This window comes from Prenolepis imparis, unplaced genomic scaffold (assembly GCF_030444845.1).
Source record: "Prenolepis imparis isolate NDT839.2.m4 unplaced genomic scaffold, iyPreImpa1.0 SCAF_11, whole genome shotgun sequence".
NCBI classification, from domain to species: Eukaryota; Metazoa; Arthropoda; class Insecta; order Hymenoptera; family Formicidae; genus Prenolepis; species Prenolepis imparis.
Window position 1 is genome coordinate 3,354,807 of NW_028141169.1, and position 17,337 is coordinate 3,372,143.

General features: G+C 33.6%; 1 protein-coding gene across 16 annotated transcripts in view; it reads left to right on the forward strand.

Annotated features, from left to right (window-relative positions):
• Ndae1 (Na[+]-driven anion exchanger 1) overlaps window positions 1-15,702 on the forward strand; it is a 50,673-nt gene extending 34,971 nt beyond the window's left edge. For 12 of the 16 annotated variants that reach the window (XM_083050366.1, XM_083050379.1, XM_083050364.1 and 9 more), the window contains 14 exons: window positions 1,438-1,541; window positions 1,943-2,128; window positions 3,647-3,853; window positions 4,123-4,535; window positions 4,753-4,918; window positions 5,320-5,478; window positions 5,936-6,085; window positions 6,365-6,640; window positions 6,727-7,116; window positions 7,300-7,407; window positions 7,609-7,743; window positions 11,491-11,672; window positions 11,988-12,114; window positions 13,547-15,702. In XM_083050366.1, coding sequence (XP_082906492.1) covers window positions 1,438-1,541; window positions 1,943-2,128; window positions 3,647-3,853; window positions 4,123-4,535; window positions 4,753-4,918; window positions 5,320-5,478; window positions 5,936-6,085; window positions 6,365-6,640; window positions 6,727-7,116; window positions 7,300-7,407; window positions 7,609-7,743; window positions 11,491-11,672; window positions 11,988-12,114; window positions 13,547-13,621 — 2,678 coding nt within the window. In that variant the 3' untranslated portion in view covers window positions 13,622-15,702. Of the gene's footprint in view, window positions 1-1,437; window positions 1,542-1,942; window positions 2,129-3,646; window positions 3,854-4,122; window positions 4,536-4,752; window positions 4,919-5,319; window positions 5,479-5,935; window positions 6,086-6,364; window positions 6,641-6,726; window positions 7,117-7,299; window positions 7,408-7,608; window positions 7,744-11,490; window positions 11,673-11,987; window positions 12,240-13,546 lie in introns of all 16 variants that reach the window. The other 4 variants (XR_014426473.1, XR_014426474.1, XM_083050365.1 and 1 more) reach the window with 2 other exon arrangements.
• Window positions 15,703-17,337: the final 1,635 nt, after the last annotated feature.

Genomic DNA, 17,337 nt, shown 5'->3' on the forward strand with positions numbered 1-17,337 from the left:
ATATAAATGTATAAATATACGGCGAATAAGTAATATATATGTTATTTATATTTTTGTACTGATAAGAATATTGAGAAACGAAAAGAAATCAAATATCTTGACCTCGCTTTAAAAAATGAGAGGAGCTATCAAAAAATGTTTCAACAGATATTATTAAGATTAATAAGACTTTTAAGAATATCGAAATAAAGTTTCTATTATCTCTTTTCTATGATGAGACTGTCGGAGAAACAGTATATCCTTGCAAAGGGTTACAAGCAACCGTTCTTGAGTCGCAAAGGTCGAGTGCTACTTTAAGTTACTGCAGGCTTCAATCTAATAAAGTTATTTAATCAAATCGGTCGTTATATCAATTTCATGTACCAGTAAGATACAAGATTCAAACTTGATTACAAATAAATTAATGTGACTGGTTATTTTCCGTGATTGCATAATCACATAATCGCATAAGATCGGTGCGATTTAATCTTAAATTTTTTTCTGCATCGTTTAATTAGAGATATCTCGTTTTCAATTATTATTGATTTTTATCAAATGATTTAAACGGCTATTTTATTATACATGACATTTAATCTTTCATTCGATGAGAATTTGGTTACAATTCGAGATAATATGTGTTTCGCAAGATAGCGTATTTAATTTACAAAATTCAAAGGTAATATGAAATTGCAATATCGGGTTAGTTCGAGTAAAATGTAATACTATATATCAGATCATTGATTATTCGCGATTATGCAGGCATAAAACTAAATATTCTCGCATTTCGCGATTGAAAATCGATATAATGTACGTTCTCCTATATTAAAAAATACTTTTAATGAATATTTTATTTTGTATCATTTATCACAAAATGCAAATTTTATTTCGCGATTTCCTGAAAACGAAGGCTTTCCATGAACCATGTTGTTTATTTAGAAAGAAACATTTATCTCTAGATATTAAAATAATTAATAGTATTTTTTGTAACTTTAATTATTATCGTTTTAATTTAAAATCAGAGATCCCTTGTCTCTCTCTTTAAAACTTACTCGTTGATTCTGCCGAAATAAAAAAAATCTTGCATTTATAATCGCGCTTATAAATACAGATCAATATTTTTTTTTAATTTTTGCTCTTCGACTTTTTATCATCTTGCAAATGTACCAATGAATTTCATAAACTTCCGCGGCAGATATAAAATTTTAACGAGATAAAGACGTGTTTTCACTCGACTGGGAGAGTGTCTTAATGCGGACGTTCTGTTCTAATTGCGAAAACGAATGACTATGAAATTTGAACAGCACGAAATTACAATTTGGTTCGCGCGCGCGAAAATTATTGACGCATGAAGGGATGAAAGCCATCATTCTCCATTGCACGCTACTGACAAGAGGGTTGTACCGACTCAATTATTCGCGTAATAAAAATGCAGTAGGCAGTAAGCTAGATCTCTTTCAGGCCAAGAACCAGGCAGCAACGGCATGGACCGAAGTCCCAGCAGCGTATCTATCAGCAGGAATCACAGCTCCTCTGCATTGGAGAACGGAGATGCTAATCACAAGGTTTGTAGATATTTGGATATTAAATCCCTAACAATTATATGCAATCTATTACCATAAATGCCCCACAAAACAATAAATATTCATAGCGTTTAGTTTCAATTATAATTATCAGATTTGAGTTATAATAACTAAATCATTGTGAAAAAGGCTATGCAATATAATTTAATTTTGTAAATAACGAAATGCGAGCATCACAATCGGCTAATTATTTATTTCTCGATTTTTTCTAACAATATCGTATGAGCAAGAAATTATTTTCCAACTTTGTTAGCAAATCTCGTTCTTTTTTTTTAAAAATATTTTATTCGAGTTTCTCCCCTTTAATATTAAGGCCGGCTCTTCGTTAAGTAAGGCGAGCAGAACTTAACCCGAGAAACTTTAACTTTATTTTCTCATTATAGGGTAATACGCACTTTATGAGAAAAATACCACCCGGCGCCGAGGCGAGCAACATACTCGTGGGTGAGGTCGATTTCCTCGACAAGACTTTGTCCGCATTCATCCGATTAAGCCAGGCTGGGATAATGGGTGACCTGACAGAAGTTCCTGTTCCGACAAGATTCATCTTCGTTCTCCTAGGACCCGTGGTAAGAACGCTATCGAGATTACAGACCATGCGTGCAAAACGCGAAAAATGAAATATGATCGCGATCTATTTCAGGTACCATTTCGTTGAGACTCGTGCAACTTAATTGCACAAAAGTTGTTGCAATAAAATACGAATTTATCGCGCACAATAGATATTTCATTTTAATTAAATTTTGTGTCGCATATACGAGAACAAGATACACAATTCGTTTAATTCGCACTCTGCAATATTCCAACTGAATCTACAAAGTTCCGAGAGTTTACCATCTCTGACTAAAAATCTCAATTATTAATTATAATCGCAATTATTAATTAAGCAAGCATTAATCAATTATTGTAAATTTTCTTTCTTTTCATATAAAATTAGGCAAATTGAAATAAAATCAAACTGCGATTTATTATGATTTTTTTACTCTACGAAGATCATATAAGAATTAAAAAATAGCATACTATGATGAAGAAAATAAAATAATCAAAAGCTATTATTGCTTTTTTCGACAGTCTCTTGCGAAAAGTTAAACTATTTACTTTGAAATGCTAAATATTTGAAAATGTGCGATTCCTACATGGATCATATATTCGAAAGAAGTTACAGTACATGTGCTAGAGACGGAAGTGTTTACGCTGTATGAAATATCAAAATATTTATTATGCAGCGTGTGTCAACGGGTTTGTGCATCGCAAATAAAACGTTCGCGACTGTGATTAAATCAAATAAAATTATCGTACATACAAATGCGGCATCAGCCATTATAACGAATTCCTTGACATGTTTCTGAATCGTCAATTAGCCGCACGAATCAATATCCACTCGGCTATTACAGTTAATATCAACTGTTCATCGCAGCAGACAATTATTTTCCGCGCTCGACCTCGAATGGATGAGGTCTAAAAAAAATAGAATAACTAGTTCGAACCGCCTCTAACCACTTGTGCAAGGTCTTCTCTCTTTGCGTTTACATGTACTCGTATATTTGCACGTGTATCTGAACGTCAATTTAAGGCTCGCCGAAAAGGCCGCCTCAAACTACAAAGCGGCAATTAAACCTTCAACAAAGCAACCATGCATGCTGATTGCGTTTGCTGACTATTGTCTCTCGAGACCTATATGCAAAGTGCAAAGTAATTTTATTTTCGGCGCAAATGCGATTTAAACACGATCGTGAGTTTATTACATCTTAACATGCGATGATTTTGTTCTCCATATGTAATTCCTCATCGTGTCAATCCCTTCTTAAATTAATTTTTTTATTAATTGTTATTAATATGTAAATTAAGCCTATTCATAAAATAATGTTCCACAATTTGCATCATCAATGATGTGTAAAAAAATGCACATCCATGCGAAAAAAATATACTAGTACTAAACAAAACATCGAAAATAAATTAAACGATGCACGCACAAATTAGTATTATTTATATATAATGGATTTAATTTGTAATAAAAATATATAACATCGGATAATATGACGAAATTATAATATTCGCTTGTTTTTCATCGCATAAATCGATCTCAGGGAGGGATTTCGGGTTTCCACGAGATCGGTCGGGTTATGGCGACCTTGATGTCCGACGAAGTCTTCCACGACGTGGCTTATAAAGCGAAAAACAGAAATCATCTCTTAGCTGGCATCGACGAATTTTTGGATGCCGTGACGGTTTTACCACCCGGTGAATGGGATCCGTCAATCCGAATAGAACCGCCAGCCGCTATACCGTCACAGGTGAGAATAAGCTCAAGCAAGAATAGGAGACGATATATAATTTTTTTTAAGCTAGTTCAATTTTCGATAAATACTAAAAAAAATCAGTGACAACAATACCTGAAGAGAGACGCAATAAGCCATAAAATATTTTTTCTTGCATTATTCATAGCATTCAGAGACTTGAAATCATTAAAATTAATACCGATTTTAACTCTTAATTTTAATGTATGCGTTTAAAAAGTATTTGTTTCTTATTCTCAATCGCGGCTTAATTTCGACGTTCTTAGGAAGTCAGGAAGAGGCCGAAGGAGGAAAAGCCTAAGGAAGACTTCGACGAAGAGGCTGACGAACAGAAGCTGAGGGAGGAGTCCGGTCTGGAGAGAACCGGAAGACTATTCGGCGGATTGATAAACGATGTTAAGAGGAAAGCCCCGTTTTATTTTTCCGATTTCAAAGACGCCCTGGCGCTTCAGTGCGTCGCGTCTTTCATCTTCTTGTACTTTGCCTGCTTGTCGCCCATAATCACCTTCGGTGGACTTCTCAGCGAGGCTACCGGAAAGAACATGGCCGCGATGGAATCATTGGTTTCCGGTTTTGTTTGCGGGATAGGATACGGTTTCTTTTCCGGCCAACCGTTAACTATACTCGGTTCTACCGGTCCGGTTTTGGTTTTCGAGACGATCGTCTTCGAATTCTGCAAGTAAGTCTCAATAGAAATTGATATCAACGATATATCTTGCCGATAATAAGCTTATTCTTACAGAGACATTTGATAAATAACTTCTAAAGCACTCTCTATATTACAACTTACGGCGAAGATAGATATAGAGTATTAAATAAATTTTTTTTCCTAGTAACACATTTCCTTTCTTCGCGGATTTCGAGATAATCTCGTCAGATTGTTATTTGTCTTGCAGAAAGATCGACTGGTGTTACATGTCTTTTCGCTTCTGGATCGGCACATGGATCGCCTTCATTTTGCTCATTCTCGTGGCTCTTGACGCAAGTGCTTGCGTCTGTTACATTACTCGATTTACTGAAGAGAACTTCGCTACTCTCATCGCTTTCATCTTTATTTACAAGGTAAGAAAAACCATTCTGTTTGTCATCGTGGATAAAATATTGCATCGATAAATCTTCTGAGAAATTCTTTTACTATATTAAAGTGATTTTTTTAAAAAACACGTACATTATATTATTTTCAATGTTCTGTTTTTTTTTTGCGATAAAATATTAACAGCAAATGGCCAACTTAGATTTAGATTATTCGAGTTTTTCACAATTAGCATTAAACTATTATATATTTACTATATAAATTACAGAAACAAGATAATTATTCATTATTATATTTATTGTACACTAGTAAAAAATGTTTCATGCTAGAAGAAGTTGTTAGATAATAATGTTCATTTAAAAATATAAATCACGTTCATAATTGTTATATCTATTTAATGTCATTATTAAGTGTGTCAATATAATTTTAGGCTATCGAAAATGTGTTATCAATCGGCAAGAAATATCCCATAAACACTTCTCCGAGCGAAACGTTGGGCTACGATTGCTGGTGCAAACCACCAAACATCAGTCTGCCATCCAGTTATGACAACATGAACTGGACAACGTTGGATAAGACAGCTTGCGAGGTATTTTAAAACAACACGTGAGAAGTCAATATCTATTTATAGTTCGTCTACTTAATTAGAAGGCAGTAAACAATTTCGTTGCATTACAAGTTTCGAGATCTCAACGTTGAATACTCTTTAATCAATAAACTTTGTCAACAAAGTTGATCATAGTATGACTTTTATTTTAGTCTGTCATTCGTGTAGCTTCGTGTGTCTCATTATATAAATTGTAGACTTTTAACTCGTTTGACGTCAATCACGAGTGGATTAAGAAATGTGAAAGAAACGTCTCGTTCAATCATAAGGATCAAACACGCATTTCTTGTTTCTTAAAGTATATATTTTTGAGAAATTACAAGTTCCTACGAGCAACTAGATTACTAGGCGTTTCTGAGTTCGCGAGAAAGTACTCTCTTGGCTGCAATCCAATTCTACATCTTCCCTTTGGCATCGAGTTCATTATTGCTTCTTTCAGAATTACAATGGTACGATGGTGGGCAACGACTGCAACGCACCGCATTATGTACCCGATGTGTTCCTCATGTCAATTATTCTATTCATGGGCACGTTCTTATTGTCAGTCGAACTCAAGGATTTCAAAAACGCCTTATTCTTTCCCTCAAAGGTAAAGATGACGTTAAAATTGAAGAATTTATTAATAATCAACGCGTATCGGAATATAAAATTTTTATAATTTATCTTTTTAACTGAAGAAGATAAATAATTTCAAAATTCATCATTATTCTTATATTTAGAATTTTTTATAGCGATCATTAATTGTTGTATATGGGTGTTTTTTCGTTTTAGCATTGATATCTCAAGATGATTACGTTTCTTATTTATGTCAAGAATCCAATAATTTATTCTCACAATTTTATTTCTTAACATTCTTTTATCACTTCAGGTAAGACAAGTGGTGAGCGACTTCGCAGTAATAATCGCGATATTCTCTATGAGCACACTGGACCATTTCGTGGGCATTCCAACGCCGAAGCTGGAGGTACCAACGGAGTTCAAACCAACGTTAGAGGGACGAGGATGGATAATCTCACCTTTTCAGCAGAATCCGTTATGGAGTGCCATCGTTGCATGCCTCCCTGCTTTATTGGGCACTATATTGATCTTCATGGATCAGCAAATCACAGCCGTTATTGTTAATAGAAAAGAGAACAAATTAAAGGTGAGCGATTATTACATTTTGTCGAAATATTTCTATTTATTTTCGTAGGAATAATCAATAATCGCGTCGATTTTTTTTAAATACAGAAAGGATGCGGATATCACTTGGACCTCTTCATCTTGGCGATTTTAATCGAGATATGCTCGGTGATGGGACTTCCATGGTTCGTCGCAGCGACGGTTCTCTCCATAAATCACGTGAATTCCTTGAAGTTGGAATCCGAGTGCGCCGCTCCGGGTGAGAAGCCGCAGTTTTTAGGTGTCCGCGAGCAGAGGGTTACTCATATATTGATTTTCTTGATGATCGGATGCTCGGTGTTCCTAACATCGATGTTGAGGAACATACCGATGCCGGTGTTGTTCGGTGTCTTCCTGTATATGGGCGTCGCGTCGCTGAAGGGTCTCCAGTTCTTCGATAGAATTCTGATTATGTTGATGCCGGTCAAATATCAGCCAGACTACATGTTCCTTCGCCAGGTATAAAATCAATTCGATATTTCTCACCTTATCTCTTCGCTCTTTATATATTTTCTAATATTATAAATTATATTCTAATTTTAATCAAATACTTCGAAAAATTGAATTTGGGATACTTGTGAGTCAAATGTTACTTTCAAGCTGTTTTATTTTCAATATTTCAAAACGAGTATGTGTCTTCAGGTGCCATCGAAGCGCGTACATATGTTCACTGTGATCCAACTTACTTGCCTCGCCTGCTTGTGGCTTATAAAATCTTTCAGTAGTACTTCTATCCTATTTCCTTTAATGGTGAGTAATTGATTTGAGGATCGATTCGTAATTTTAAAATATACATTAAAATAAGTAGAAATAGCTATAGCTATAGCTATTAATTTGTAGTTGTAATAAGATCTAAAACTAGATCAGTCAATTAATCTTCCTAGAGTCTATAAAAATAATGATTTTTTATATATATTTGCAATGATTACAAATTTGTTTAAAATTTTTCAGCTCGTGGTAATGATCGGTATACGTAAATCCTTGGACCTGATGTTTACGCAACGCGAGTTGAAGATCCTCGACGACGTAATGCCGGAACCGAGCAAGAAACACGCTGACGAGCTTCGCAAATTGGAGAACGGCGAGGTTAGCACCGTGACACGAATATTAAACGCCATCACTTGTCGCAAATAGCATACAAACAGTGATCGCGTGACGAAAACTCGCCCCGTGGTCACTATAACTCTCTCCGACTTTGGGGAATCCGCCCTTTGCAGAGACAACGACGTGTATACCACGATGTGCGATCGAAACGTCACCTAAAACGAATTAGTTTTTCGTCGCCACGCAGAGACCAGATTCGAGTAAAGACATGTATAAGCTAGGATATAGTTTAATTTGAAGTGCATAATCATGTATATGCAGAATAATTTAAGAGAGCCAATATTTCGGGCTTTAATAATTTTAAAAAACGGGTGGACCACAATGTGATATATACATACATATATATATATTTCTACGCAAAACGCAAATACTTTTTACGATTATTGTCGCATCGAAACAACGCTTTACTCCTCTCTGGTTGAGAATTTCGCAAAGGACGCTTCATCGTCTGAATAATAAATAAGCTAAGACGATGAGATGAATGGTGTCACGCAAACCTTTTGAAAACGCACACAGCATGGACTGTTTTCAGTCTATAAAATTTTTTTTAAGCGTGAAAGTATTTGCCATTTTACGGAAATATTCGTTGTCTGTGAAGCATTTTTCGTGGCGAATTCTTCACCCGATATTCTTTCAATGACCCAACGAAGATTTTGGTCTCGAAAGCCAGCCTCTCGTCTTCCATCCAGCACATGTGCCAAAAACAATCCTTAAACCCAGGTGGCTTACCGACCGACCAGTATTAAAAAGTAAATGTAATGCTAATAATCATTGTTGAATTTTTGAACACGGTAGACTTTTGGGATACCGCAGTCTTAAATATTTGTATCGATAGCATTGTTGTTGTAGCGAGATTAGGATAATGTGTTGAGTGCTGATCGTTTCTGCGAGCGCTTCTCGAACACGACGTCGACGGCTGTCCGAAATTTTATTTTGCGCAATACACTTCGCAGATTACTAATTATTCTTCTATGGTGAACACATTAATAACAATCTCTTTGATGAGAATATATAATATAATGTTCTTTGCTTGCTACTTTTGCTAGTTATGATTTTAGGCAAATTTAAAATAGAAATATAAAAAATTGCAGTCTCTCATATATTTATTGTTACAATGTAATGTAGTCGCGAGAGAATGCATAATATTAACCATGTAACACAAGCAGGATATTTCAAACTGTAATGAACTGTGTTTAACAATTAAGTTAAGAAAGATTATTATTGCGAGGTAAGCAATATCTTATTGTTTCGTACATTTAAATGATTTAAATGTGGCTCTTCTTCTGTTTAATTCTATACATTTCAATAATATAGTAAGCTATACAAAATAAATCAATTACGATGAGTTCACCATAGAAGAATACATATATATTTACTAGGTCGCAATCAGAGATTTTTTTTTTCAATATATCCACAGTTAATCAACTATATATATTATTAAACATATAGCAGGTTGTCGACCATTCAAATGGTATCAACGAAGATATTTGTCGAGTAGCGATCGACGCATCACGATGGATATCACGACTCGGCGAAACGAAAGTGTCTCCTGCATTTAATCGCCAAGTCGCTGATATCTGTCTCTTTCTCTTTCTGTGGACCATTCGAGATTCTTGTATCGATTCGATGCGCCGTCGTACATACAATCCACTTATCTTATCATAATGTAAAAATACATTACTGTTTCGAAACACACGGAACCTTTTTATAATTCCAACATCTCCTAAAATATAATTAATGATACACTTGCTTGAGAGTTACTCCTGTATTCAAGCTTATAATAGTAAAGATCAAGATTTTTAATATAATTTTAAAAATATTATTAATTAATATAACAATGAAAAGAACAATGAAAAAGTAATATTACATGTATAATGAGTGACGTTAAATTTGCTTATATATGTATTTTATCAAATTGGCCTTATTCTTTTGCAATATAATTCGGTTTTAATTTTTTTTATTTGTTTATGTGGGTATCATATTTAATTTTATTTTTATAATTTAAATGTAGACAGAAATTTAACGTGTTAAAAAAAAACTCCGAATTTTTAATAAAAAATTAAACTGTAGAAATAATAATTCGCATATTAGCTACGCTCAATTCCGTTATCAATTAGATTTTCTTCAAGATTAACTGTGTTAATTCTTGAAATATTTTTCGATATGTCAATGTCAGAAATAGATAACACATGTAGTAAAAAAAACAACTTTTTACATATTTAGAATTTTGTTTCATGATTCTTGGATTAAAACTTAAATTAAAAAATTTAAGTAAAAGATTAATTAGAAAGTTCTGCACCAAAATCAGCTGCTAATTTGAGAATTATATAAGGATAGAAACAAGTAGCAGCTTGTGAGAGACATATAAAACGCAATTATTATGTATATAATTATTCACATAATGCGACAAAATAATCAATAAGAAAATGTTTTCCCCCTAATTACGTATTTCTTAACGCGAACGAACAATTAAATGAATCGTCGCATCGTGTAACAGCTGACAGCTGTGCGTTCGTTAACAATGCAATTAAAAGACGGAATAATCGAGCGGAAGCACCATGACTCACGGAGGAGAGTGACGATTCAGCGAGAGAAAATTCAGTGAGAGAGCGACCGAAAGAAATCACAAGCCGGACAAACACGGGATATCGGTACGGAAATCGCAAACGAAAAAAACCGCCAGTCGTCGAATCCTCCGCCTGTCATCGGTACGTCACTATAAGTGCACGTCCGTAGTTTCGCCGCATAGCAACAATCATATATTAATTCTTTTATCAATAAAAGCGAACGAATTCGCGGCGAACTATAATCTCTTATGTCAATTACACGTTACGTAACGAAGAGAGGCGCTTTTCGCAACTTCCTGTGAGCCGATTTATACACCGGTTTGCGCATTGCGGTGGATGCGTTTCAATTGTAATCATATCGATCACTAAATCGATCAGAATAATATCAAAAGCATGTTATAAATTTTTCCCGATTCACTAGCGAAGATTTATTGTAGCTTATACTCGGTTGAGAATCAAAACAGGCATTGCACGATATATTTTTTAAAATCTTTCTCTGTGTTATTAAATTCAAAACGATATCGATAGATATTAAATTAACAGTATGTGCATTTACGCACACACAGACTTTTTTATTTATTTAGTCTATAATTTAATATAACTGTAAACGTTAAAATGTATTTCTCCAACATATATTTCTCCTTCAAGTATAAGCATCAATGTCCTCGCTATCTCGATCGATTATGCGCGGATAAAATGATAATATCCTATTGATTATATCCCGCGAGACAAGCAGAGAACCATTATTATAATACACATACATTTGTACATATCTATTTTAGAGAATCATTTTTCTCAAATCATAAAATTGACTCCACTGTCATTATGGGCCCGTCGCACTAATTTTTCAGATAATGCATTTTTTTTAGATTTATCTACATACAAAGAGTTACACTTTTGCGAATTTATTTTTAATGTTACACGAGTTCCCCCTTTTATCATTGATTATTATTATTACTTCCTTGTTCCTTGTACACATCTATAATTTATTGTCGCGTATAACTGACTAGTTTGTGAAATATGCTGGCAAGCAACGTATCATGTTTGCTCCCCAGCAATTTAAAGGCAACGCAAAGTTCGCTTGAATTTATGCATGGCCTTTGGTAGAAAGCAATCGCGTGTCAACGTCAAAACTCACACTATCGTTTAATTAATTCCATAGGATCCGAACAAGACGATGGGGTATGGACCACCGGGAAATATTCAAATTTCTCTGGCTAACGGGAACATCATGAAAATTCCTCTGGCTAGTATCAATATCAGCGAGGAGGTGAATAAGACCGGTATCTGGCAACAAGTCAACGAAGGCAACGACAAGTCGAAGCAATCGAAATCACTAATCAAGTAAGTATCGAATTTCGAACAGTTGTATCCTTACAGAGATTACATAAAGCAAGATACATATATTCATATAAACTCAATGCAAATTTCATACAATTTAAAATTAAGATGCTGTGAAAGAGGAAGAGAAGGGAAAGAACGAATAGGCAATTATTAAAATACTTTCAAATGAAAATGTCAGAGATATTCTATTTTAGTATTAAGATTTTTTTATGAATAAATATTAAAATTTTGATGTTTCCCAAACAGAAAAATCAGAAGTAATTAATATGAAGACTATAACTATTGAAACTAATTATATAATTATCTGGCATATAGTGTGGGAAAACAAAAGAAACATCCGAAGAAGGACAACAACACGCTCTTAGCCGACGAGACAACGAGACTGACGACGATGACCGAAGAGGACGAGGATGACAGTGGGATCTCGATCAAGGTGACAAACGTAAATGACTCTAAATTCTAACTACCATCACCATCACGAAAAAAAAAACCCGACAATTCATATGGCAAGACACACAGCAAGAGCACCAACACACCGGCATGCAACATACCCCATGCACCGCCGCTGTGAGTAAACTTACAAGCGAGACATGACAGCCCTCGTCGAGTCGACGTAAAAGCGAATTCAGACGTGGACGACTCGTCATGAAAAAAAAAATTGATTTTCATAGACGACGAGATTGTGATGTGAATCACACTTTTATCATATAACAACGACGATATAGCAACAGCTATGTACATGAAATATTAATTGCGATTATAATGCACGCAATTCTGCGTGACTTGGAGCTTTTAATTTCCACAAGCTTTATTTATTGTAGACTTATAAAAATTTCATTGTATAATTATTCATAAAAAAAAAATTTTTTTCTAATTTATTTATTTTTACGAGTCTATTTGTCACGTATGTTTAACTACGTTTCTTTTCGTCATATAATAACATAATCGTCTATGAAATTCAGCTTTGCAATTCGTGCTTATAGAAATATGTATGCACGTATACGTTTTGCAACGAGATTCGCACTAACTAATTCGTGCAACAAAGTAATTAAACACTGATTGAGAAGACGTTACATGTAGATCTAGATTCATTTCTCATCGATTCCCATTTCACTTTTATATTATTTATCATGTACATAGTGATTAACTTTAATTGTATGTATTTTGTCGTGTAAAAGGAATAACCATATATCGAAAATGATCGAAGAAAAACGCATAATGTAAATTTAAGAAGAAATAGACTGATATAACGTTTTCTTTCCTTGTAAAATATAGGGTAGAAGCACATCTATAATTGCATGTTCCTTTTTTTCCATTGCATTATTAGCTATTTTTTTAACGTTGCGTGAACATTAAAAAGCTGCTATTTTCGTTATTTTGTTATATCAATAAGATGCATAAATAAAATTAAAAAATCTCATATTTGTTTTTAAAAAAAATTATTGCCAAGTTATTAAAATTATTCGAAAATTTTAATGATATAATATATATATCTTTTTATATATATATTTCTCATAAAATATGAGATTTTTTCTTTCTGCTATATATATTGTATCTGCAATACTATTTTTATCTTTATATAATATTTTTTTCTATAATTTTAGATTTTTCTGTCATAATGTTATTTGTAATCAAATGAGAAAGATTGAGAAAAATTAAATGCTGTAAAAATGATTATGGAACAACTTACAACTATAAATATGTATAATATGTTTATAATTATTCAAATTTTCTAAGTTCGTAGAAAAGATTTAGAACGATGACAAAGGGCAACTCATCGACACATGTCTTATTAGGAAAAATATGTCAAAACAAAATTCTAAAAAATAACATTACTCGAAATTAATAAACACTTTTTAATTCGATTATTTCAGGTAGATTTAATTCGATCCAAGGAAAGCATCTGTCCTTTAGCAAATGGTACTACCTCAGCCGAAACTTCCGTTTAATAAGAAGACAACAGAAATGAACATATGTTAGAGTGCAGTATATAAAATTCTTTAATTTCAATTATTTCATTTCGATATTGTTGCTCTTTTTACATTTTTCATTCTGATCTCATGAATCGCCATTGAACTAACGAAAAATAATAGATTGATCTAATTTCATTATCTATTTTCTGAAATACGATTATCCTTAAAGAATTATCCAAAGGAATATCTATAAAAGAAAATGCATACCTATCGTTTATCAATGGTCTCCTTAATTGTATTATATTTATACATTTAGCAAACAATGCGTACGTCGATTTTCGCGATACTACGGTTTATACTCAACTGTAAATGAGATTCTCATCATACATATTCTCTCAATGTATATAGAAACATGTCAACAAGATTCGCCAATAGTGTCCAATTATGATTTTATGAAACTTTTTTTTCTCACCCTCTCGATAATAGTACAGGTTGCTACAAACCGTTGTCGAATTGTAGCAGATTCATGTAAAAATGATGACAAAAGTATGTGAGAATAGAAGAGAGAGAGACGATGTATATCTATATTCTTTCTAGTAATTATTCAACAAACAATTATTTTTTCATTAATTTTACGTGTGAACTGTACGAAAAGCAATTCATGGGAAAAAAAGATTCTAAAATTCGAAAAAATGCTTTGAAGTAATAAAGGCGTACGATAGAATGTTTCTACGTTAAAGTGACGGCAGATAAAATAAAAAAAACTCTTATATTACTATATATCTTCTTTAAGCGATACACACGATCTAGTAAGATTTATATGATTTATGTAATCAATAGCAATATATCTACACTAGAGAAATTCGTGAAGAAACGCACATTTTTCCAAATTGCGACACAGAACAAACATATACATGGCATTTATAAAACATAAGCAAGGGAAATTACACATAGTGAAATTCGAGTTTTCCTTATGAAATTAGAGAATTATTTAAGTTTCAATCTATTCAAATATTCAAATAATTAATATCGATAATAACTCTCATTCTTATAGAATGACATTTCATTGGAACAAAGTATAAATAAATAAAAGTAATGATATAATAAAAAGTATCATACAGATATTATCATGTGTCATGATTCGGATATCTAAACATATGCATTTCCAATTATTCGAATATTTGAACATTGATGGCTATAGTTTTAAGTTCATCGTAACAACATGTGAAAACCATAGAAAAAAATGTATAAGAATATCGTATTGCCGTGCAATAACATATTTCTGCGTGTAGATTAAGTAGTTAAAGTAACTTTATAATCATACTATATGCCAAAGAAACCCCGCAATATATACGTAAATCAATATACTATATACGTATATACTTCCTTTGAGGGATATCTGGCAAGTTATTGCTAGCAAAAGTTGGGGAATACGGTACATGTTTAAAAAAAAAAGAAATTTGGCAAATATCAGTTGTGTGTTAAGAAAGCACTCCGATTAAATATTATTCATTATCTGACAATTCAGTATTATCGAGTAAGAATTATTGAAATTATTATTGAGTATTTAATAAGCTTGTGAGAGCAAAAGGAAGAAAATGTTGTGTATACAGATAAATATTAATTCATCAATATGAATTATTTACTCTCAAATCATATAATAATGTATATGACTTCTTATGTTCCGAAATATTAACATCGTGCAACATGGAATTTTTTTTCTGTATATTCGCTCATAGACATAATCGAAATTAGCTTTTATATGTATATATAGCAATTTTTTTCGTTTATATTTTAGATAAAAATCTTATTTTAGACAAAAAATAAATAACGTATCTTTGTTATTTTTTAAAATTCAAAACTATTAGCTAAAATCTTCCGCGAGCTGAACTTTAAAATTCTATTTTCATAACTTTTTTGATATCTGGACACGCCCAACTAGCCATTAGCGACAATATATACATTTTAATTATAGTAAAATTAATTTCTTTGTCGCAATAAAAATTTTGCGTATAAAAATATAGATGCAATATGTAGTTTTCTATAAAGTAAGACAGTAATAAAGCAATCTCTTGAAGGACAACCAATGTCGTTCGTAATTAAAGGGAAAGAATATAGTCTGTGGCATATAATAATTAATTATGTAACAATTCTTACGACTTTACTGAGTGACAATGGATATATTCTGTCGGATATAAATAGTTATTTCTTGATTATTCGAATTAATAAAAGAGTTTTTAGTATATTATTCTTGAAAAACCAATAATTTTTCAACTTCGATTAACTTACGTAACACAAAATATTTTATTAAAATACAATTTATATAAAGTTTGTATAAAACAATTGAGATAATTAATTTCAGAACTTTCCGTATCAAACCGACAGAATATTTGGGGTGTGTGAAGTTGGCACCCTTATGTTATACTATCATAGTTCTGTTAGGAGTTCTGAGTTATTTAGAACCATAGAAAGAGTTCTTGATAATTTTTCGAAATAGTTCCGGTCATTACGATAACGAAAATCAGTTTCAAAAAATTGGGGTGCCAACTTCACATTTTTTTACACATCGAGTTCTAATAATTTTGAGCAGAGTTTTAAGGTTCTTTTAAGTAGTTATATAGTTCCTGATTATTTTTTGAAAGAGTTCTGCAATTTTTAGATAAAAAAACAATATTGAAAGTATGTTTTTTTATCTCTATAAAAATTGCAAAACTCTTTCAAAAAATATTCAGGAACTATGTAACTGTTAAACAATTTAAATTTACTCACCTCACAGTTGCTCCTTTGTTGCCCGATGCCTCCCCGGGCCTCCTTCTCGTAGAACGTAGAAGTTTCGAAACACTTGCACTCGCGTTATTTTTTTTCGTTCGCAACGCGCGGCAACGATCGAATTTATACGATAATTAACTGCCAAAGACGCTAATTAATACACTCGTCCTTTCGCGGACCGGCAAGAAGCGCGCGACCATTGATCACGAACAACCGAAGAAGAGCACTGGAGGTGTAGCTAGACTGGCACTGCCAGGTTCGGAACGCGCAACGATACGTCGCGCCGAGTCGTAGTGGTGGGGCATTGTAGGGCTCGCGACGTGGGAGCTCGGCCAATCACGTCGCGACTACATACCCCCACCAGATCGTAGTAATAGGGATATGTAGTCGCGACGTGATTCGCCGAGCTCCCACGTCGCGATTCCTACAATGCCCCACCACTACGACTCGGCGCGACGTATCGTTGCGCGTTCCGAACCTGGCAGTGCCAGTCTAGCTCCACCTCCAGTGCTCTTCTTCGGTTGGTCGTGATCGCCGCTTCTTGCCGGTCCGCGAAAGGACGAACGAGTGCATTAATTAGCGTCTTTGGTGGTTAATTATCGTATAAATCCGATCGATCTCTTGATCATCTTCGTTCGATAAGCCCCAGCGAAAAGTGGGTCTTGGAGAAAGCGGCGACGCGAAAACGGAGCTTCGGTTTTATTCGCGCGCGAATAAGCTCTCGCGAGTCTCGCGTTTTACCGAAACGCGTCGAAGATTGTGATAGCTAAAACCCGGCCGTCGCGAACGAAAAAAAATAACGCGAGTGCAAGTGTTTCGAAACTTGTACGAGAAGAAGATCCGGGGAGGCATCGGGCAACAAAGGAGCAACCGTGAGGTGAGTAAATTTAAATTGTTTAATACTTACATAGTTGCTGATTATTTTTTGAAAGAGTTTTGCAATTTTTATAGAGATAAAAAAACATACTTTCAATATTGTTTTT